Source organism: Neopsephotus bourkii, unplaced genomic scaffold, assembly GCF_033783945.1.
Source record: "Neopsephotus bourkii isolate Nb327-2 ecotype Australia unplaced genomic scaffold, CSIRO-AGI_Nbou_v1 NB_989, whole genome shotgun sequence".
Taxonomy (NCBI): Eukaryota; Metazoa; Chordata; class Aves; order Psittaciformes; family Psittacidae; genus Neopsephotus; species Neopsephotus bourkii.
In genome coordinates, this window is record NW_026901481.1 from 970,650 (window position 1) to 992,455 (window position 21,806).

Genomic DNA, 21,806 nt, shown 5'->3' on the forward strand with positions numbered 1-21,806 from the left:
GGCCCTGTGCGTGCCTGGGGAAGGCACGGAAGAGGTGATGTAGGAATGTGGGTGCCTGTGGGTGATGGAGGGATGTGAGCAGTGGAACCATGCTGGGGGCATGGGGGTCATAGAACTATAGAATGGTTTGGGTTGGAAAGGACCTGAAGATGGGCAGGGACATCTCCCACTGAACCAGGGCACCCAAGGCTCTGTCCAACCTGGCCCTGAACACTGCCAGGGATGGAGCATTCACAACCTCCCGGGGCAACCCATTCCAGTGCCTCACCACCCTCACAGGAAAGAATTTCCTCCTTAGATCCAATCTAAACTTCCCCTGTTTCAGTTTGAACCCATTACCCCTTGTCCTATCACTACAGTCCCTAATGAAGAGTCCATCCCCAGCATCCCTATAGGCCCCCTTCAGACACTGGAAGCTGCTCTGAGGTCTCCACGCAGCTTCTCTTCTCCAGGCTGAACAGCCCCAACTTTCTCAGCCTGGCTCCATACAGGAGCTGCTCCAGCCCCTGAGCATCCTCGTGGCCTCCTCTGGACTTGTTCCAACAGATCCATGTCCTTTTGATGTTGAGGACCCCAGAACTGCACACAATGCTCCAGGTGAGGTCTCACCAGAGCAGAGCAGAGGGGCAGGATCACCTCCATGACTGCTGCTCACGCTCCTTTCGATGCAGCTCAGGTACGGTTGGTTTCTGGGCCCAAGCGCAAACGGGGCCTCGTCCGTGCCTCGGTGCTGGGCTGCCCCCGCCGCGCCGTTGCCATGGCGGCAGCACGACAACTCCCATGAGCCCCCGCGCCGGACTACAGTTCCCAGCATCCCCCGCGAGAGGAGGCGGTGGGTCTCTGAACTACACTTCCCGTCATCCCCTGCGGGAGGGGTGGGGGGCGGTGCCGTACGGTGGCCGGCACGGCGGCGGTCGCGTGACGGCCCGGCCGGGCGCTGCTCGCCAAGATGGCGGACGAGGAGGGCGAAGCGCGGCCGCGCTCGGCGGCGCCGCCCCGGGACAGCGGCGGGGACGGGGCCCCGTTGGGCCCCGGCGGTCCCCGCGTCGTCCGCATCGTCAAATCCGAGTCCGGCTACGGCTTCAACGTCCGCGGTCAAGTGAGCGAGGGCGGGCAGCTGCGGAGCATCAACGGCGAGCTGTACGCCCCGCTGCAGCATGTCAGCGCCGTGCTGGGCGGCGGGGCTGCCGACCGCGCCGGGGTGCGCAAGGGGGACCGCATCCTGGAGGTGTGAGTACGGGGGGGCCGCGCCCCCGCTGCCGCCCCCTTCGCTGGGGAGGGGATGGAGGGGGGAGCCTGAGGGGGCTGAGCCTCGCTGCGGGCTTGGAGGGGGCCGTGTGGGAGCTGTAATGGGGAGCGAGGCTGGGGACGGGGGGGAGTTATGGGGGGGTCTGGACCTCAGCAGGTGCTGGGGGGCTCGTTTGTTCCCCTTTCATCAGGGGCTTTGGGGGGGGGTTCTGCCCAGGCGCTTTGGTGGTCACTGAGTGATGGGGCTTGGCCTCAGTGTCTTCCCCTGAGGGCTTAGGGAGGCCTTTATAGGGGGCTGAGCCGGGTTGCTCTCATTGGGAGCCCTTAGGGGGTCGGAGGAACACCTCCATGCCTGGGGGGGCAATGGGATCCCCTATGTGGGGTGTGTGCAGGGACAGAAGGTCACAGCCCCTCTCTTGGAGCATGAATCTGGGCTCCCCGTCACCACCTCATCCCTGGAAGAGCTTCCCCAGCCCTGTGTTTGTGGGGGCATCCCTTGGGGTGCAGAGCAGGAGGAGTCGTGTCCATGGATCTGCCTCCCTGTCTGGGGAACGGGGTGGCCATGGGGGGAAGTTTGCATGGAGGGGGGGGACCACAGAGCTGGAGAGAAGCTGTTCCCAAGAGAGATCCCTGCTAAGGAGGGGGAAGCAGGTTCGGAGATGGGAAAGGGAGGGGGCTGGAAGGAAGGGGTTGAAGAGCCTGTGGCTGTCAGAGCCTAGTGCTGGGCTGGGGGTGCCCTCCCAGAGAGGGGTGCAAGGGGGCAAACCTGTGCTGAGACCCCCCCTGGAGTGGGCAAGGGACCCTATGGGAGGTGCTGGCTGGAGCTGGTGGCCTGCAGCAGGGATGGGAGCACGCTCCGGATGCACCCGGCTGCTTGGGATTAATCCCTCTCGGTCACTGGGACCTGGGGATGTCCAGCACTGTCCTTTCCATGGGAACGCTTTGGTTGTGTTGAAACCCATATTCCCCTCCGGAACCCTTCAGCTTTGAGCCATGTTTGTGGAGTGACACTGGTTAAATCCCTTCCGTGGCCTCAGGATGTTCCCCTTCATCCTGTGGTTCTTGGGGCTGGTTCTGCCCCTGCCGAGCTGCGGATGCCTCCTGATCCCTGCGTGGTTGTACTTCATGCTGAGTTGGTTAAGTTCAATTACTTATTAATTACAGGGATTTCATAGCAGCAGGAATGCTTTGCTGCCAGTCTTTGCAGGCTGCAGGGTGTGAAGGACAACAGCATGTGTTTGAGCCCAGAGAGGATCTGTTCTGGCTGCCTGTGCCCTGTCGGGGTCAGCACTGGGATGGGGCTCTCCTGTGTGACCCAAATGCCTCACACTCCGGTCTCTGTGTGCAGAAGAACCATTCAGGGGGTGAGTTCTGCATCTGGAGGATCTGCTTGAGGGAACAGTGGTTCTTGACCAGGGGAGCACTTGGGATGTGCTGCATGAGTTCTCCCTCATGCCTGCTCTGGGGGAGCACTTGCTCAGAGATGGGGTTTGAGGCTGGTTGCTGGCGTCTTGGCTGAGCCTGACCTTTAGTCTGTGGCCAAACCTGGTGTTTGAAAGAGGATACCTGTGGATAATGCTGGTTAATGCTGGGCATGAGGGGTGCTTGCTCTCTGCACCCCTGGCTTCCCCCTGTGCTGCAGGGAGCCGCAGTGATGGAAGGATGGGGGATTTCCTCTTGCTTTATCTGCAGCTTCTCATCTCATGGGAGAAGTCGCTTTTCATTTGCCCATTGCCTCTTGTCCTGCTGCCAGGTTGGCTCCGGCGCATTCCCGATGCCAGCCCTGCCTTTGGATAACCTGGCTGTGCTGATGGGCCTGAGGACCACTGCCCAGTGCGGCCACGCTTGGGCCTGGGAAGGCCCCGTGTGTGCCATGAGCGCGCTCCTTCTCCCTGGGTCCAGTGGGAGCTGGGAGCATAAAACAATCAACCAAGAGCCAAAAATAACCTCGATTTCCCTTCCTCTCACCATGCACCCTGTGCACAATGGTGGGGGCGGCGCGGCCGCTGCTGCCCCGGTGCTGCTCCATCCGTGCCCGGTTCCGTGGTCCCACGTTGCAGGCCTGGAGCTCAGTGATGGGGCTCTTGGGGGAGCCGGTGCCTGCTCAGTGCCTCTGCAGCTCTGGGGCTGGGTCTGAGTGCCCATGGGTGCAGTTGGGTGTTCTCTGGGTTTCCAAGCAGGGTCTTGGTTGCAGCTCCCAGCAGCATGGTATGGGAGAGAGGGTTTTGGAGCAGGAGCCTGAGAACGGGGATTGTTCCATTGCAGTTCCTCGATGGAATTCCTGAGGGTGCTGCTGCAGAGTGATGCGGTGGTTAGCACATAGGGATGTGTCCATGGGGTCTCTCATCCTGCATCTCTTCCCCAGCTTGCTTTGGACATGTGTGGTGCAGGACATGGACCCCTCTGGCTGCAGGAATGGGAGCATGGTTTCCTCTGCACATCCCTCCTCCCAGTCCTCATCCCAACCCAGAGGACACTCCAGGTGTGGCCTGAAGGATTTATTTAGTCCTGTGCCTACCACAAAGTCCCTTCTTGCCACCCTTCACTGCATCACGGTCCCGTCCCTTGCGCCCAGCTCAGGCCTCTTCCCTTTGCAGGCTGGTTCTGCGGCGCAGCTGTGGTGTGCCCTCTAATCTTCTTAGCTCGTAGTGTGTTTGTGGGTGTTGAGGGCATTGGAGACACACAATGAAAGCTAATTTCGTTCTTGATTATCACCCTGAATGACAATCATCACTAATCTTGACAGGGAGGAAAAGCTTCCTTGCGTTTGCCCTGTTGGGCTCAGGAACACCGGAGCAAGAGGGATACAGGAGGGATGGGTTCAGCATCACTGCTCCCATCCCAGTGGCTCGGGGGCAACCAGGGGGTTGGTCCTCATCATTGTGAACCAGAGAGATGGCTGAAGTGGTGGCAGCACCCACTGTTTGCAGGGGAGGGCTGTACCCCTCACACGGGTCCTGATGGAATAACCCCACTGCAGGCGGCTTCTCCCTGTCCCTCCTGGGGAGTGGCTGGGAAAAGGCATTATCCTCAGGAGATTGCACTCTTTATCTTGTCTTGGTCTAAAGTCTCATTTTATGTATTGACTTGGGACAGAAAAAGCTGATTCTGCCTTGGAAAAGCCTGGAAGGATCCATCTAATCACCAGCTGATGGGTGTCTGTCCTCTTCCCACCTCTTAAGCACACCATCTTCCCGGTGGCATTCCCAAATTCCCCCCCAGCTCTGTCTTTTCTTCCCTGTGCATGTTTTTGGAGCGTTACCACGGGTCAGCATCCCTCCCATAACAAACAGGGCTGCAGTTAAGGCTCTAGATTAGAATTGGGGTCTCCTGATGGCACCTCTGAGCCAGTGCTCGCTGTGCTCGAGCGAAGCACTGCAGCTCTGTCGTCTCTTTCTTGTGAGATACCAGCAGTGGGTAAATGAGGAACCTTTGTGTGCTGGGTTTTCCATTAAAGCCACAATTAGATAAAGGCAGGAGCCTTTTTATCTGCCCTGCTTTAACTTCTGCAGCATGGTTCAATGGAATCCTGTGTGTGTCGAGGAACGGGAGCGGTGGCTGAAGCTGGAGGAGTTTAAACCCATTTCCGTGGGCTCTGCTCCTGCTTTGGTCAGCTCAAGGCATTGAAGCAAGCAGGGACCAGTGCCCATAGGAAATGGTCAGATGGATCCCGATGGGGATGTACTGGATGTTGGTGCCTCGTGCTTTGGGGTGGCTTTTCTTGTATCCCCGTTTCCCTTATCCATCAGTCTGAGGAAGCAGCGACAGATGAAATACAAGGAGAGATTCCCTTTACTGGGATTCAAACCTGTGCCTGCAGAATGCCAGCTCCAGACCGAAACACCGTGGAGAAGCTTTGTGGACATCCACACTGCAGGACTGGGATGAGCTGGAGCCTGAGACCCTGCAGGCTCTTCCCTGGCATCACTGGAGCAGCGGCTCATGCCAGTGGTGTGCAGTGTGTGGTGTGCAGCATCCCTGAGGGCTCACTGATGTTCCTCAGAGCTCTGTGGGCAACCAGAGCTCCTGTCACAGGCTGGAGCTTGGTTGAACTGAGCCAGAGGAGAGCCTGGGTCTGCAAAAGGAACAGGGAAAAGTCATTGCTTGCGTGGTGGTTGGCAGGTTATGCATCGAGTCCAGCTTCCTGCTGGCACAGGGCTTGCCCTCACCATTGCTGGTTGTCTCAAGTGGCTCAGGGAAGGAAAACCCAAAGAGACCTTGACCTAGATCATGTCTCCTATTGCTGGTGTAGAAGCTGATTGCATTTAACTGCTTCGGAGTTTCCAGGGTGGATTTGATACAGATTTGGCTTCTGAAGTGTCCTTTTTCAGCAGGACTAACAGCTTTCCACCCACCCGGGCAGTCCTTGGTTGCTCCTCAGTAGTATTAAAGGTTTCACCTTGGGAAACCTTAAATACTAATTTTTGCATTCTTTCTTTTTGTCTTCTTTCAGAGGTGATCATTGATGGGGTGAGCAGCTCTCTTGCTGTTTGCCAGAGCCGTGCATGTAAAACTGCACCTTAAAACACCCAAACACATTCCAAGAGGCTTCTGTGCAAATGGGGCTGGAGGATGGAGCCCTTCCTCTGGCTGAGAACCAGGAGAGGTTGCTGGAGCTACACTCGTGTCTTCCTTTGGTTCTTTAACCTGGAATGGTAGTGGGCAGGGTGCAGATGCTTTGCTGTAAAGGAGGAAGGCTGCTTCACTGCCTGGGGTGATGAGAGATGGGGAGATGCTGCTGTGGCTGTGGCAGGGTTTGGGTTGGGGAAGGTTTGTGCCCATGACCTTCGAGGGTGCCCTTGGTGCTGGGTCTCTTCCTCCTTTGCTGGTCCTGCCTTGGCTGCAGGCTGGGCTCCAACCTGTGCTTTGCCATGGTGGCCCCGGTAGCATGGGGTGGCTGGAGGAGCCTGCTCAAAAGCAAAGCCTTGCCCATGACTTCAGTAGTTCCTAGGGTGTTTTTCCTTGGACTCTTTGTCTGCTGGGTGCGTGCTTTGAGCCAAGCACAGAGATAGGCCATGGTGTTAATCTCCAGGAAGCTTATTGCAGGCTTTCTTGCAGTAAATTTCCTTGTCATCTCTTGACAGACAGAGAGTTGGGAGATTTTAAGAAGTCTTTGCAGAAAATGAGTCATTCGGTGCACAAATTGGAGAAGTGAAATGTTCTTCCCTGTGTCTTGGGGATGTTGCTCATTAGCGTTGCCATGATGGGGAATTGTGCTGTGTGGAGCACGTGCTTCAGCCTGGGGGTGTCCTGGTGTTTGCCAGCAGTCCCTATCCCTGCTGAGAGCACTCAATAGGTGTCCAGGGCTTCGAGCACACAGGGGATGAGACGTTCCCTGCACCGTGCTGGAGGAGGTATGGGGGAGTCTAGGGAACCCATCTCAAAGATGCTTTGAACCTCATCACACTGAGCAGACTCCAGGCTCCTCTGCCCCTCACCAGGGTCTTTTGGAGCTTCTCCTGCAAGCAGCTCCTGTCCCAGCGAGGCCAGGAGGAAGCCAAGTGCCAAGGGAAGGAGACTGCAGGGGAAGGTGATGGAACCTTGTGCTCCTGGTGTAACCATCTCCATGTTAGGTGATGGACAGCCAAGAGAAGGGAGCTTGAAGCTGCTCTTCAAGTGCTGTTGAAGCCATGCAGGCCTGCATGTGCCTGGCTGTGGTCTCCATCCTGAAGCAGTTTGCAGAGTTCTCCTTTACCTCCTGTTCTACACAGAAGAGATGTGGGTGCTGTCTGTGGGACCTTGTTTATGGAGGGAAGGATTGGACCTGGTCCTCTGCTGCTGTTGTATCTGAGCATCCTTTCTGTGCGGTACAGAGAGACCCAGCAGCTCAGCATCGCTCTCCTGGGAGTGTGTGTGTCCCCTGGAAGGGTGAAGGTAACGCCTGCATCATTTCTCCAACTCAAAGTGGAGGCAGAAGCTTGAGGAGCAAAGCACCCCAATGTCCTGCTGTCTTGGGGGGGGTGATTTGGCTCTTGGATCCCACACAAACAGCGCTCCCCTCTCCTTGCCTGCTGCTCCTGGCTCCTGTGTGGATGATTCTCGTTCCCTTTCCTTGTGGGATATCTGAGTTGCTATGGTGACCTCACTGCAAAGGTACAAGTGCTCCTGCCCCATGCACCTGCGAGCGGAGGGGCCATGGGGCTGCTGTGGCAGATCCCATCTGCAGTTGGAGCAGTGGGGATCAGAGTGGGTGCATTCACAGCTTCCCTGGGCACCCATTCCAGTGCCTCAGCACCCTCACAGGAAAGAATTTCCTCCTTAGATCCAATCTAAACTTCCCCTGTTTCAGTTTGAACCCGTTACCCCTTGTCCTGTCACTGCAGTCCCTAATGAAGAGTCCCTCCCCAGCATCCCTATAGGCCCCCTTCAGACACTGGAAGCTGCTCTGAGGTCTCCACGCAGCTTCTCTTCTCCAGGCTGAACAGCCCCAACTTTCTCAGCCTGGCTCCATACAGGAGCTGCTCCAGCCCCTGAGCATCCTCGTGGCCTCCTCTGGACTGGTTCCAACAGTTCCATGTCCTTTTGATGTTGAGGACACCAGAACTGCACACAGTGCTCCAGGTGAGGTCTCACCAGAGCAGAATAAAGGGGCAGGATCACCTCCTTCGACCTGCTGGCCACGCTCCTTTTGCTGCAGCCCAGGATACGGTTGGTTTCTGGGCTGCAAGCGCACACTGAACCCTGCTCATGTTCAGTTTCTCAACAACCAACACCCCCAAGTCCTCCTCAGGGATGCTCTGAATCTCCTCTGTAGCTGTGCCTGCATGCTGTATCCTGGTGGATGGGAGCGCCAGCTCCCGAAATCACTTCCTTTTGCTCTCAAAGCCTCTCTGTCTCCTTTGTCATCCTCATTCACCTGGAATCTTCAGTTCGGGTTTAGGGAAATCCCGGTTGGCTTCGGAGCTGTGGAGGATCAGGAGGTGGCTTTGCCTTGGCAGGGCAGGAGGTGTTCCTACAGTGTTTTATCCTTCAGCTCTGTGCTCCCTTCCCCTGAGGAAGGGTCTTGCTTTCCTGCTTCCTCCATTGAGGAATGGTCAAACCTGCAATCACCAGTCAAGGGTGATTGTGAACCTGTCAGAGAAGCGTGAGCTGGGTCTGTAGGCATCAGAAGGGGAAAGCAGGGAAGTTCAGACCAGCGTGGAAGTGGAGCTGTTGAGACCGGAGGCATCGTCTCTAAGGCATCCTCAGCTCTGGGGATCTCTGGGCTGATCCTGGCTGGTTGGAAGGCTCTGCCATCACCTCGGCCTTGCTCATGGCTTGCTTTCTTTCCCCCTTACAGGAATGGGGTGAACGTCGAAGGAGCCACACACAAGCAAGTGGTGGACCTGATCCGCGCGGGCGAGAAGGAGTTAATCCTGACGGTGCTCTCGGTGCCTCCCCACGAGGCCGATAACCTGGATCCCAGCGACGACTCCTTGGGCCAGTCCTTCTATGACTACACGGAGAAGCAGGCCGTGCCCATCTCCATCCCCACCTACAAGCACGTGGAGCAGAACGGAGAGAAGTTTGTGGTCAGTGTGAGCTTGGGTGGAGTGGCCTGGAGCTGGGATGTGTCTGCTCTGTGCTGGGAGGGACACTCGGTGGCAGTGCTCTGTTTGCCTTCAGGATGGAGGCACCTTCAGTTACACTGCCTGCCCTCACTGAGCTGCAAAGGGATAACCAAGCCCTGAGAGGCTTCTGATTAACGTGTCTGGAGTAGCCTCATCTCCCATGAAGATTATGTAGGAAGAAGTTGTTATTTTGCTCGTATAAGCTTTTGTATCTGTGTCTCCTGTTTTACACCAAGTGCGAAGGACATCTGTGGTAGATGTACAAGCAAAGGGAACAGATGTCCTGAAGCACAGCTTCCCATTTCCAGCACTTTTCCCTTTAGGGAATGTTGGGGGAAATGGCTGTGAAGAGTCTTTTTCCTTTGGGTTCCCTGCCTCTTCTGCTGTTGAGGCTGGCACTTCCTGGGTAATGGGAGCTGGCACGGGTGCATCCTTCAGGCTTGAGCTTGGTTCTGGCTCATGGGGAATGGCTGTGGCTGGAGAGGGACCCAAACCAGGTTGGGCAGAGACACTCATCCTCAGCACTGTGTCTTTGTGCAGCATATGGGGTGTACTTAACCTCTCGGTCCTCCTGGCCTTGCTTGGCTCCTTGCTCAGCCTGGCTCTGTGGTGCTCATGTGTCGCCAGCACCAGGAGTGTGGTGAGGGACAGCAGAGCCCCAGCCGGCCCCAAGCTTCAGGCAGCGACTGGCAGAGCCAGGAGGCTGCCACAAGAGCAGCATTATCCCGCAGATAACTGCTTGTTGTTAGGAGCACAGCCCTCCCCATGGCCACAGCGGGTTTTCCCTCTGCTGGGTGTGCTCTGTTCATCTTTCCAGAGCCGGGAGCTGTGCTCAGTCAATGGGATGGGCAGGGACTGGGAACAGGCCATTGAGTGGCAAGCTCCTGTCGTGCTGCAGGTGTACAACGTTTACATGGCGGGCCGGCAGCTCTGCTCCAAGCGGTACCGGGAATTCGCCATCCTGCACCAGAACCTGAAACGGGAATTCGCCAACTTCACCTTCCCGCGCCTCCCGGGCAAGTGGCCCTTCTCCCTGTCGGAGCAGCAGCTGGATGCGCGGCGGCGAGGCCTGGAGGAGTACCTGGAGAAAGGTATGAACCCTCAGGGGGATCCGCCATGGGGGCCCGGAGCATCCCAAACACCTGGGAGGGGGAAGGAGCTCATTTGTAGCTGGATTGGATTCCATGGATGAAGTGGTGAGAGGGAGGTGAGACTTGCCGCAGGGTAGCAATACCTGTGCGGTGCCTTCCACCCACAGCACACAGCGTTCTGTTCTGAGAAGGTTTTTGGGGCTGGAAATACCCGGTGTTATTTCCATGGCACCTTTGGGTCAGTGCTGGGAGGGGAAGGCCCCCCATCCCCATGGCTCCCCACTGAGCTGTGCTCTCTGTCCTGCAGTGTGTTCCATACGTGTCATTGGGGAGAGCGACATCATGCAGGAGTTCCTGTCGGAGTCGGACGAGGTAGGGATGGAGGCACCAAAGCTCTGCCTTCACCTCTGTTACAGAGGCTGAGAGCGCTTGGGAAAGCTGGATAGAGGCAGCCCCATGGCCTTTGTCCGTGCCCTGCCTTTGGCAAGGGGAGACCCTGCAAAACCAACCTGTATTTGGTGACTTCCCTGCTGGTTTCCTGCCGATGGCAGCCCAGGGAGCTTCACATTAGGGAGCTGTTGGCATTCATCAGCCTTTGTCCAGCAGCAACGGGCGCTCTGAGCACAGTCTGTGTGACTTGCAGGCAGCAGCAGTGAGTTGCTGTTTGCCCTTCAGCTGTTGTTCTCTTTCCAACCCTTCCGGGGTGCATGGAGCTGCCACGTCCCCTGCATGGAAAACTTGAGCCCATCGTGGTCTGGAGCAGTTGGCTCAGCTTCCTGATGGGAGCAGAGCTCACCTCTTCCTCCTGTCCCAGTTCCTCTGGTGCAGGCTGGAATGGGATTCCAGCAGAGCAGCTGGGGGTTGGATGTTAATGAGGCAGTCAATGGTCTCTGGAGCTCAGGGGGTGTGATGCTGGTTTCTCCCTCCCTCAGAACTACAACGGTGTCTCAGATGTGGAGCTCCGGGTGGCGTTACCAGACATCACAGCCGTGACAGTGCGAGTCAAGAAGAACAGCACGACAGACCAGGTGTACCAGGTGAGCCCCTTGTGTTCACCTTCCAGTCAAGGCAGACAATTCAGACATTAACTGGGCACCTTCCTGCTTCTCTCTGTCCCTCTCCAGTGCCACTGGGCACAAGTGATGCTGCTTTGCTGTACAGGGAAGATGAGGACAATGGAAAACTCTCACCTTAGGCCATACTGAAGCAGTGTTTCCACTGGCAGCTCGGCCAGAGCACTGAGTTGGTTTTCACTGATAGGATCTCAGAGCTGGTGGGTGGCTCTGAGCACTGCTGGAGTGTGTCAGCCACACGTGGGTCTCTGGGGACAGCAAGTTGGATGTTAAGGGTAGTGTCACGTTAATGGGTTTGCAAGCGGCTGGAGGCCAGTACTTTAAGTGGAAAACGAAGAACTGACCTCAGTCAGCACTGCACTAATGCCTTGGGTTAGGGAATACTTGGGAATAACATGTATGAAGCTGACTGTGCCCTGGAGCAGGCTCCTCTTTTGCTGACCCCGTTTTCCTGTCCCTTTACCCTGCAGGCTGTGGCTGCCAAGGTTGGGATGGACAGTATTACTGCAAACTACTTTGCCTTGTTTGAAGTGATCAATCACTCCTTCGGTGAGTCTCCTAATCCCCACAGTGCTGACGAGCCACTGAGGGAGGGGAAAGCTCTGCAGTGCCAGCACTCTGTTAGGCCTCACCTCTACTCACACAACCAGGAGCCCTGATCTCAGCTGCTCATCTCTCCTTCCGTGGTTAAATCCTGATGGTATTTGAGGCTTGGCTGTGGGATTCCAGGCGATCGTTTTGGCACTTAAGTAATTGCCATCCCTCAGCCCAGCACATGCTGGGGTCTTCTGGTTCAGATTCCTGGCCACAGCAGCCTCTGGTTTCACCCACTTGCATTCACCGAAGCTGTAGAGAGGCCAAGACGTCGTGGTCACACCACAGAATGGGTGTAGTGGTTGGTTTGTGTCTAATTCTTTCTCCCCTGTGCTGGGTTTTAAGCCAAGTGTTTCTCATTCCCAGCTGGTAACTTCACTTCTGGCTTGTCATCTCTGTGTGCCTCAAACTCATCCTGTTGTTACAGCAAACTGTGCCTTGTAGGAAGAGATTCCTGGGGCTCTTCCTCACGCTCACAAGGTTCTGGCTGAAGAGCCAGGGCAATTTTTAGCTCCTTAAAGCCCTCCTCAACTGACTCATCCTGCAGAACAGGCTGGGTTTGCGTGCAGAGGCTGACCCCAGGGCAGCCGAGCTCACCAGGCTCCTGCAAAACCATTGGCATCACAGAGCTGCCACTGGGTCTGCATCACTCTGCGAGGGTCACGGGGTGCTGGTGGGTCAGAGTAGGACGTGGGCATGGGGAGAGGAGTCCAGGGCTGAAGGGTCAACGTGGTTTGGGGTTGTGGAGGCCAAGCAGGGCTGCTGGGGAGCCTGGAGTGGGAATACCTGGCACAGTCCCTGAGGAAGCTTTTATGGTGCCAGACTCCAACTGGAGCTATGAATTGCTCATTCCTACAAGGGAACCCAGGTTCACCTTTATGGCATGTGCTTTCTGGACACTTGCTGTGAACATCCACGTTTATTCCTGTCTGGATGCACTCACTGGAAACCATAAGCTCCATCTGCAGTACCATAATGGCCATGTCCCTGCCTGGTGAAGGTGGTGCCCTGGCACTCACCTCTTGTCCATCACAGCTGGGTAATGCAGGTTTGAACAGGGGCTGCAGCTTGGCTCAGCAATGCAGCAGGGTTTATCCAGGCTCTGCCAGGATGGGACCTTCTCCAGTCCCTCACACTGCGAGGCCAGTGCATAGGTCCAGGGCCACTGTGATGCTCAGGCTTAGGCAGGACCTCCGTGTGCACCACAGGGATGGAGCTGGGCTGTTGTGCTGATGCTCCAGAGCTGCACTGCGATCCCAGCAGGCAGAGGAGCTCAGCTCACGCAACAGAGGTGATAGCAGAGGACCGGTGGGGTTCAGTGTCTGCTGCTGTGGAAGCGGGTGTTGGGGCAAAGCTGGATGTGATGAGGGCGGGTAAGAAAGAGCCTTGGGGCAGAGCTGGCTCCTGGGGCTGCCAGCAGTGCCCTTAACCTGTCCTCTGCTTTTTCCAGTGCGCAAACTGGCGCCCAATGAATTCCCCCACAAACTGTACGTGCAGAACTACACCTCGGCGGTGCCGGGGACGTGCCTGACCATCCGGAAATGGCTCTTCACTACAGAGGAGGAGGTTCTCCTCAACGACAACGACCTGGCAGTCACCTACTTCTTCCATCAGGTGAGGAGCTCTCATTCGAGTCATAGGAATATTTAGGTTGCAAAAGACCATGGTGTCCACCCATTAACACAACGCTGCCAAGTCCACCACAAGTGCCCAACTCTCAGGACTACTCCAGGCACCACTGTCCTTTGGTGTACTGGGCACAGAGCATGACACGGAGGGCCAGTCCTGCTTGGGTGACTTGGCAGGGCTGTGGTGAGCTTGTGGCCATGCACAGTTACATGGGAGGCAGGACTCTGCTGCTCTCATTGGGAGAAGTGGCCTTCCAAGAGCTAAAGGATTCGGTAAGATGAACCCTGCTCTCCCTCAGCCACCAAACCCCTTGTCCCAGCGCTGTCTGAGCTGAGCCTGTACCAGCCCCTGCTACAAAGTGAAATAAAAATAGTAGCTGTCAAATTCTTGGATCTCCTGGGCTGGCTCGTTGCTGGCTGGCAGCTGTACAGGCTGCTTGGTGCCAGGGGCAGGAGCCCTTGCTGGGGTGTGCAGCTGAGGAGCGAGGGGAAGTGGTTGTGTACCTGCTCCAGCCTGAAGGAAAAGCCTGGTTTTCATGCCAAGGCTCCAGCAGCACAGTGGGTAGAAGCCAGCTCTGCTCTGCTGGAGCCAGCTGCAGTGGAAGGGTTGTACCAGCCTATCCTTGCCTATCCCTGAAGGCAGACACTGGATTCCAGGTACCACCATTTCCAGACCCATCCTCTGGTGCCAGGGGACGTTCTTCCAAAGCCTGCCCAGATGCTTAAGCATCTCTGTGCTCCTCAGGGCAGGCAGAGGCTCATGGCAGGAGGCAGCAATGCAGAGAATCACCTCTGTGAGCCTCTCCATCCCTCTGCCTCTCCAGGGACTTTGGTCACCTTCTGGGGCTGTGGATTTGGGTTCAGAGCAGCCTCAGGGCCAGCCAGGGAAAGCAGAATGGTGTGACTCAGGAGTCTGACCTCCAGGGTTTCCTTTCCCTTGTTCTGTTCAGGCTGTTGATGATGTCAAGAAAGGCTACATCAAAGCAGAGGAGAACTCCTACCAGTTACAGAAGCTGTGTGAGCAGAGGAAGATGGTCATGGTGAGTTGTCCTACCTGTCCTGTTTGCTTTCTTCCTGTTGGCGATGCTGTGTCTGGAATGGAGGCGCTGGCACAGGGTGCCCAGAGAAGCTGTGGCTGCCCCATCCCTGGCAGTGCTCGAGGCCAGGTTGGACACAGGGGCTTGGAGCAAGCTGCTCCAGTGGAAGGGGTCCCTGCCCATGGCATGGGTTGGAGCTGGAAGAGCTTCAAGGTCCCTTCCCACCCATTCTATGCACGCAGCCTTTCCTGGAAAGCAGGAGCTGGGAGAGCTGGGGGTGTGGGCCCAGCACAGGAGGTGCTGGCAGCGAGCACAGGCAGGAATGCCAGGAGAGGGCTGGGACCTGCCTGAGGGTCCGTGGCTGCATGAACCAAACCCACCCCTTGTGCCTGGCACGTTTGAGCAGCAGCTTGTCCTTGGCAAGATCCCCCATTGACTCGGCTCCAAAGAAGGCAGTGATAAAACCTCGTGGGTTGCCTGTTGAAGGACGAGGTGCTGAGCACGGTGTGGCAATCATAGAATCATAGAATAGTTAGGGTTGGAAAGGACCTTAAGATCATCCAGTTCCAACCCCCTGCCATGGGCAGGGACACCTCACACTAAACCATATTACCCAAGGCCTTGTCCAACCTGGCCCTGAACACTGCCAGGGATGGAGCATTCACAACCTCCCTGGGCACCCATTCCAGTGCCTCAGCACCCTCACAGGAAAGAATTTCCTCTATATCCAACCTAAACTTCCCCTGTTTCAGTTTTAACCCGTTACCCCGTGTCCTATCACATGTCAACTGTAAAAGTCAGTTAACTAAAAAGGCAGCCCTAATGTCACTGACACAGGAAAGGAAAAATAATCCTTCACGTGCAGCCCTTCAGAGACAGCAGTTGAGAGCTGAAGGTCTCTTTCTGCATCAGACTGGCTCTGAGGTGCTGGGTAGCCAAGGAGGGGTGGGTGCCAGCCCACTTGGAACACGAGTTGCTGCCCCTTTGGTGCTGTAGCTTCGCTCACTGACTGGTCAGGGGGGTTCTGCCTCTTATCACTGCCCTGAGCTCCTTGGCCAGACAGGCTTGGCTCTGAGATCAAACAGCCCAACAATCTGCCTTGGAAATAACTTCCTGGGTTGCTCAGGGCTGCTGCTCCCAACTGACCTTTCCCTGACTCGCTGCACCCGCCTGTGCTCTCCAAGGGGGATCCCCTGCCCCAGCCTGGCTGCTCTTGGGTTGGATCCCTCCTCAGGCCCTGTCCCTGCTGGGAGCCTGGCCTGGGGTGGGCCCTGGAAGGGTCACCTGCAATGCTGAGCCAAGGCAATGAATTATTAACTAACGATAAGGATCAGTAAATAGATGCTTCTTCCTGTGGCTTGTCTCATGGCTCTTTGGTCTCTGCTCATCCCAATAGATTTCTCATGACCAACGATGGATGTGAATCTTTGGGAAGGGTCTATCCCAGCATACACACACAAACACCCCCATGGAAAGAGTCCCATGGAAGGGATGCATGCTCCCTGGGCTGGGGCAAAGCCTAGGGTTCCCGAGGTGAGGATCAAGGAGGGTGCAGGGCTCAGGATCTAACCCCTGCTCTTTCCCTCTGCAGTATTTAAACCTGTTAAGGACGTGTGAGGGCTACAACGAGATCATCTTCCCCCACTGCTCCTGTGACTCCCGGCGGAAGGGCCACGTCATCACAGCCATCAGCATCAAGCACTTTAAACTCCACGCCTGCACCGAGGAGGGGCAGCTGGAGGTGAGGCTTTGGTGCCACCAGCACCGTGTCCCCGGGGCTCTGGTGCTGAGCAGCCTCCGGAGGGGTCCTGGCAGTGGGTCTGAGAGCAGGGGTTGGTTTGGCTGCTCTCTGGGTGCCACAGCTGCTTCCTCAGCTCCTGCAAGGCTGCATGGGGCATCCATTGTCCCATCTGTCCTAAACCTCCCCTTCCTGAGAGGGCTCTGGCCTCACCTTGCTTCATTGTCCTTCAGAACCAGGTAATAGCGTTCGAATGGGACGAGATGCAGCGGTGGGACACGGACGAGGAGGGAATGGCCTTTTGCTTTGAATACGCACGAGGAGAGAAGAAACCCCGATGGGTTAAAATCTTCACCCCCTATGTGAGTACCGCTGTGCTTTGCAGAGCTGAAGCCCAGAGCCTGCTTGTTTCCTCCCACCCCATTAGAAGCCATAGGAGCTCCTGTGCTCCAGCCCTGGGGCGGGAGCTGGCGCTGGGGCCGGTGGCCACCAGGAGGAGCCCGTAGCCGGGCTCCGGCTGCGGCTGCTCCGGCTCTGAGATGTTCCCGTTTTCCCTTTGCAGTTCAACTACATGCACGAGTGCTTCGAACGGGTTTTCTGCGAGCTGAAGTGGAGGAAGGAGGTAAGAACCCGTCACTGCAAGGGAACGGCTTCACCTTTTACAGGAGGCTTTGTGATGCAAGCATTTGTGGCTGGTCCTTGCCAGCAGCTTTCCAGGGAGGACTGGGAGCTTGGAGCAGTGCTCCAGGTCTCGGGGGTACCCGGCTGCTCTCACAGGCCAGGGCTCTGTAGGTGGAGGGTGCTTCCCGGTGCTGGGAGCCTCATGGAGCTGTGACTGCCCAGGGTGGCAGCTCCCAGGCTCTGGCTCCTGAGCATCCACAGCAAAACCTCTCCTCCAGAGGGACTCTGCAGGTTGCTGAGTTATTGAGGAAGGGTTGTGAGAGCCTCCAGCACAAAGCTGCTGGGAGGAACAGCGAGGATCCGAATCTGAGGTGCCTGCTCAGCCTCCTCCCATCAAACCTGCTCCCAGAACCCACCCACTTCCAGCCTCTACTCTCTTGTTGGCCTCCCACCCCTGTTCTTGTTGCCAGCATGGGCTGCCCCATCTCCTCCCGGCCCCCCCCCTCCCAGCTCTGCTTTTTCATTTATCCCCGTTTTATTTCTCCCTGTCAAGGTGGAGGAGGAGGCAGCAGACAAGGATAACAGGAACTGCAGTAAAGACAATATGTGCAGCAAGGTAATTGGGCTGAAAGCAAACAGCACCTCTGCTCTCTGAGCCAGCCTGGCCGCTCTCTGCAGACGTAGTGATCCTCTTCTCTGCCCCAGCTCCTCTTAGTGTAGATGTGGACAGGACCCAGCTCCTCTTAGCATCCTCCCACAGGGGCTCCTCCTTGCAGGGAACCCACAGGGTAACGTAGCCAGTGCTGCTTGTGGCAGGGAGATGGCTCTGAGCTTACAGACCTGCTTGCATCCCTCCCATCTGCTGGGCTCTGCCCACCTTTGGGTGCCCCAGCACTGGGCTGCAGTGGATGGTGGAGGGGAGGGAAGGGCACAGTGTGGAAGGGACAAACGCTTTGGCTCTGTACTTGTGTTCAAGGACCAGGGCCTCGGTCCTGGCGGCTGTGGCTTTGCTCTTGGTCCCCAGCGGTGGGGCAAGGATCTTTAGGGGCTGCTGTGGTGCCCTGGGGCTGCCCGAGTGCCCTGCTCCAGCTTCAGCTTGAACTCAGGCCATGGCTGGAGGTGCCGTGGTGGCCCCCAGAGCAGAAAGCTGCAGTCACCCGTGTGGGAAGCCCTTTGGAAGGTGCGGGATCCTCTGCCAGACAGATCCTGTGGCTGCTGTGGGGTGAACCCCACATCCCTGATGGGGGGGGGACACCTTTGTGTGCAGCCCTGCCCGTGCTCTGTGTCTCCCTGCACGCAGCACGTGTTTGATGTCGCCTCCACAAAGGCTGGGGATGCTAAGAGGGATGAGCTGCAGTTTGCCTTACAGAGTGCTTCTGCTCCCCAGTGTACTCGGGGTGAGCCCCTGGGCTGAGCTGGGGGTCTGGAGCTTTCCCTCCCCTCTGAACTCAGTTGTTCCTCCCTCCTCCACCTCCCATCACTTCCCCACAAGGAAACAGATTCCTTTCTCCCATTCAATTTACACACATCTGAGCAATTGATTCCTCTCGCTGCAGCTCGTGGAGGTGTCCCCGGGGCTCTGCTCTGGGTCATCACCCCCAAACCTGCCCTGGGGGCACCCTGCGCCCCCCCCCGGTGCTGTTTCCAGCCGCTCTTCCCAGGTTCTTTCCAGGTCAGGGCTATTTCTGCCCTGTCACTTGGTAATTTCCTCTCCCCAGTGTAAAATAAAGAGACTGATGGACTCTGGCAGCTGCGTTCCGGGTCTCTTTAGCGCTCTGAGCTGCTGCCTCGCCTCCCAAGCTGCACATGCTGCTCATAGCGATGGCTGAGACATAACCCCTGGCTCATGGGGGGGACCCTCGTGGTCCCCTTGGGGCTGGCGCTGGCTTTGTGCAGGGAACAGGCTCTGGTTGGGGATGCTGGTGAAGCTGTGCCATGGTGGGGAGGGGGGGGGGGGCAGGCACCAGTGACCCCCGGCCTGGCTCCGTCCTCCTTTTGCTTGGCTCTTGTGAGTGGAATCTGGGTTATTCGCAGCTTCTGGCCCTTCTCTGGAGGGGGATGCTCCTGGAGCTGGGAGGGAGCTGGGAGGGAATGGGCCTTGCTGGGGGGGATCCAGCTGATTCCCAGCGCGGCTCCTGGCCTCCTTCCTGCCCTCCTTTAGGCTCCAGCTCAGGCTGAGCCGCTTTCCCTTGGAGGAGCTGGGATCTGCTGCTGGATCCCCCTGACCCCTCGGCTCCGGGGCTTCCCAAGAGGAAGGGCAATGGAATCATCCCAGCTTGGGCCCCCCTTCCCAACCCCTGCCCCTTGGTCAGTGCCATGGCACATCCCCATTGAGGAATGGGCACCTAAATCCCCTCTGCTCCTCTTAGACCTGCCTTTCCCCATTGGAGCCCAGCGCATGGGGAAGGGCAGATCCTCTCCCCTCCTGCCCCCCCAGTGATGGGCCAGAAGCTTGGGATGATGCAGTGGGGAATTAGAGCTCGGGATGCACTGGGTGAGCATCACATCAGTGCTGGGGCCATGCAGAACCATGCCCCCCAACCAACCCCCCATTGTATTGGGTGCCCCCATCCCATTTTCCCCACTCTCCTTAATGTCCTTCTCCTTTTCCTTCTCTTTCAGAACATCTTTCAGATGGTCAGGTCACAGCAGAGGGACGCGGCCACTTAGCCCCGGTCCCGTCCCCCCCCGGCCAGGATGAACGCAGCCCCCCCCCCCCATTAACACTTAAAATTGTTATTGTATTAAAGCCCTTAAACTAAATATTATTAATAATAATTCCATTTGTGAACTTCATGTTTATGGCATTAAGCAACTGGGATAAACTTCAGGACGGACCGAGGGACAACGTGGATGGCAACGGAGCCCCTGCAGGCTTGTGGACAATGGACTGGGCTGGAGCTGGAAGCATGGACACGAGTGGGAACCCCCCTCCCCAGGATGAGGACAAACCCCGCATGGATCCGGGTCTTTGCCATGCTCCCAGTGGTGGCTGCAACTCCCAAAGGTGTCCTCACACGCAGCCCAGTGTGGGGCCTGAACACTGACTCCAAAGGAGAATTAAAGGAGGAAAAAGAGGAGGAAAAGGAGCAAAAAGGAGGAATGCTGCAGGGAAACCCCTCTCTGGACACAAGGATCTCTCCACCACCACAAGCTCTTCATTTGCTGGTTTTCCCTGTGTTTTGGTTGGGTTCTGGGTGTTTCCACACGGACTGAGGGAGCATGGCGGCGTTCCTGGGATGGGCTCCCGAGGCTGGGGCCGGGTGATGGGCTCAGGCTCCTCCATGTGCCAGCGGCTGAGGAGGGGGAATGAGGTTGGACAGTGGCTTCGCTGCATCTTGTGCAGGATTGGGGCTGGTTCCTGAGGAGCATCCTAGGGTTGGGCAGGAGGTGGTCCTGTAACAGTGAAACATGGCCATGGGGCAGCGGGGCTGGTGAGCACCAGCATCAGCACCATCATTGCCATCGTCCTGCTGGTCACCAGGGCTGGTGAGCACCAACATCAGCACCGTCACTGCCATCATCATTCACTGGGCACCAGGGCCGGTGAGCACCAACATCAGCACCGTCACTGCCATCATCCCACTGGGCATCAGGGCTGGTGAGCACCATCATCAGCACCATCAGTGCCATCATCCCACTGGGCAGCAGGGCTGGTGAGCACCAACATCAGCACCATGGTTACCATCATCCCACTGGGCACCAGGGCCAGTGAGCACCAGCATCAGCACCATGGTTACCTTCATCCTGCTGGGCACCAGGGCCAGTGAGCACCAACATCAGCATCGTCACTGCCATCATCCTGCTGGGCACCAGGGCTGGTGAGCACCATCAGTGCCATCATCCCGCTGGGCACCAGGGCCAGTGAGCACCAGCATTGGTGCCATCATCCTGCTGGGCCCCAGGGCTGTTGAGCACCAGCCTCAGCACCATCACTGCCATCATCCCGCTGGGCACCAGGGCTGGTGAGCACCAACATCAGCACCATCACTGCCATCATCCCACTGGGCACCAGGGCCAGTTAGCACCAGCATCAGCACCATCATTGCCAACATCCCGCTGGGCACCAGGGCTGGTGAGCACCAGCATCAGCACCATCATTGCCATCATCCCACTGGGCACCAGCAGAAGCCGAGGTTCATCTGCCCCTCACTGGGATGGGAGAACCTGGATGCAGCCACCGGAGGCGCCTTTGGCTGCGTGACCCCAGCCCCACTCCCCGCCTTGATCCCATCCCATCCCCGTGCTGCTGCTATTCCCAACCTCCCTGTGGGTCCCGGTCACTGTTGGGGGGGATCCTCCCCATTCCTCAGCTCTTGGACACCTGCAGCAAGGAGCAGGGAATCCTCAGCCAGCTCCAGTGTAACCGGATTTGCCTTGGGAGCCCTTTGGGATCCCAAAGCCCCCACCCCGGGGCCCATCAGTGCCACGACAGCGTCGGGTCTCAGCAATAACCCCACTCATGGCTGTGTCCGAGCCGGTTCCATGTGTCCCATGTGAGTGTGTGTCCCCAAACCCAGGCCTGATCCCGCTGCCATCCACATCCTCTTTAATTTATTTGCAGCCGCGTTTGTGTCTTTTCTATTCGTGACTCAGAATGTGAAGAAAACGACCCCAAAAAGTGCAAAACCAAGAAAAGAACGAAATAAACCCCCCCTTTTCCCCTCCCCCCCCCGCGGGGCTTTGCTCAACTCACTCAGTGTAAGTAATTGTAACATATTCTTTTAAATAAATTGATTTATTGATGAAGCCGCTGGGCCCTGCGGCAATGGGGGGGGGATGGGGGAAGGGTGATGGGGAGGGGGGGAGGGGGTCAGAGGCGCCTTTGAGCGTTATTTTGGTTTTTGAACTTCTTTTATTTCGACAGAAAAAAAAAGAAAAAAAAAAGAGAGAGAGAAAAAAATGGAAATTCTCCAAAGGAACCGCAATAAATAGCAAATAAATTAAAGCGGCGGCGGCTCGGCCGCTGACGTCACCTCCCGGGGGTCCCATCCCCCCCCCCAACACCCCCCCCCCAACCCACCCCGATCCCAACTCAGCAGGTACCAAACCCCCCAAAAGGGGGGGAAGAGACAGAGGCCCCCGCGCCCCCCAACCCCTTATTTACAGCGGGGAGCAGCGGGTGTAAACGTGGGGCTGGGGGTGCTGGGGGGGCACCGGCGCCGGCTGGGAGCTGCTGGGGGCCGGATGGTGCCGGATGCGGCCCCGTTTTGGCTGGTGGGTGCC

The 21,806-nt window shown here is 57.2% G+C and overlaps 1 protein-coding gene across 2 annotated transcripts; it reads left to right on the forward strand.

Moving 5' to 3' along the window:
• Window positions 1-896: 896 nt before the first annotated feature.
• Window positions 897-19,358, forward strand: SNX27 (sorting nexin 27). Of its 2 annotated transcripts, XM_061359538.1 has the most exons (13): window positions 897-1,230; window positions 8,528-8,759; window positions 9,697-9,889; window positions 10,197-10,261; window positions 10,822-10,926; window positions 11,433-11,511; window positions 13,007-13,170; window positions 14,135-14,224; window positions 15,813-15,962; window positions 16,193-16,321; window positions 16,522-16,581; window positions 17,134-17,196; window positions 19,203-19,358. In XM_061359538.1, exons 1-13 carry the CDS (start codon window positions 950-952, stop codon window positions 19,248-19,250), a joined length of 1,659 nt encoding a protein of 552 aa, XP_061215522.1. In that variant the 5' UTR covers window positions 897-949; the 3' UTR covers window positions 19,251-19,358. The 2 variants fall into 2 exon arrangements, with proteins under 2 accessions (XP_061215522.1, XP_061215523.1); XM_061359539.1 differs by lacking the exon at window positions 17,134-17,196 and having other exon boundaries at window positions 898-1,230.
• The last annotated feature ends 2,448 nt before the right edge of the window (window positions 19,359-21,806 follow it).

Bases quoted from the DNA above. Each gene is read 5' to 3' on its own strand.
- SNX27 (XM_061359538.1), top strand. From the start codon at position 950: ATGGCGGACGAGGAGGGCGAAGCGCGGCCGCGCTCGGCGGCGCCGCCC. The intron at 8,760-9,696 runs GTCAGTGTGAGC...GTCGTGCTGCAG, and splicing joins AGAACGGAGAGAAGTTTGTG to GTGTACAACGTTTACATGGC. The intron at 14,225-15,812 runs GTGAGTTGTCCT...TTCCCTCTGCAG, and splicing joins AGCAGAGGAAGATGGTCATG to TATTTAAACCTGTTAAGGAC.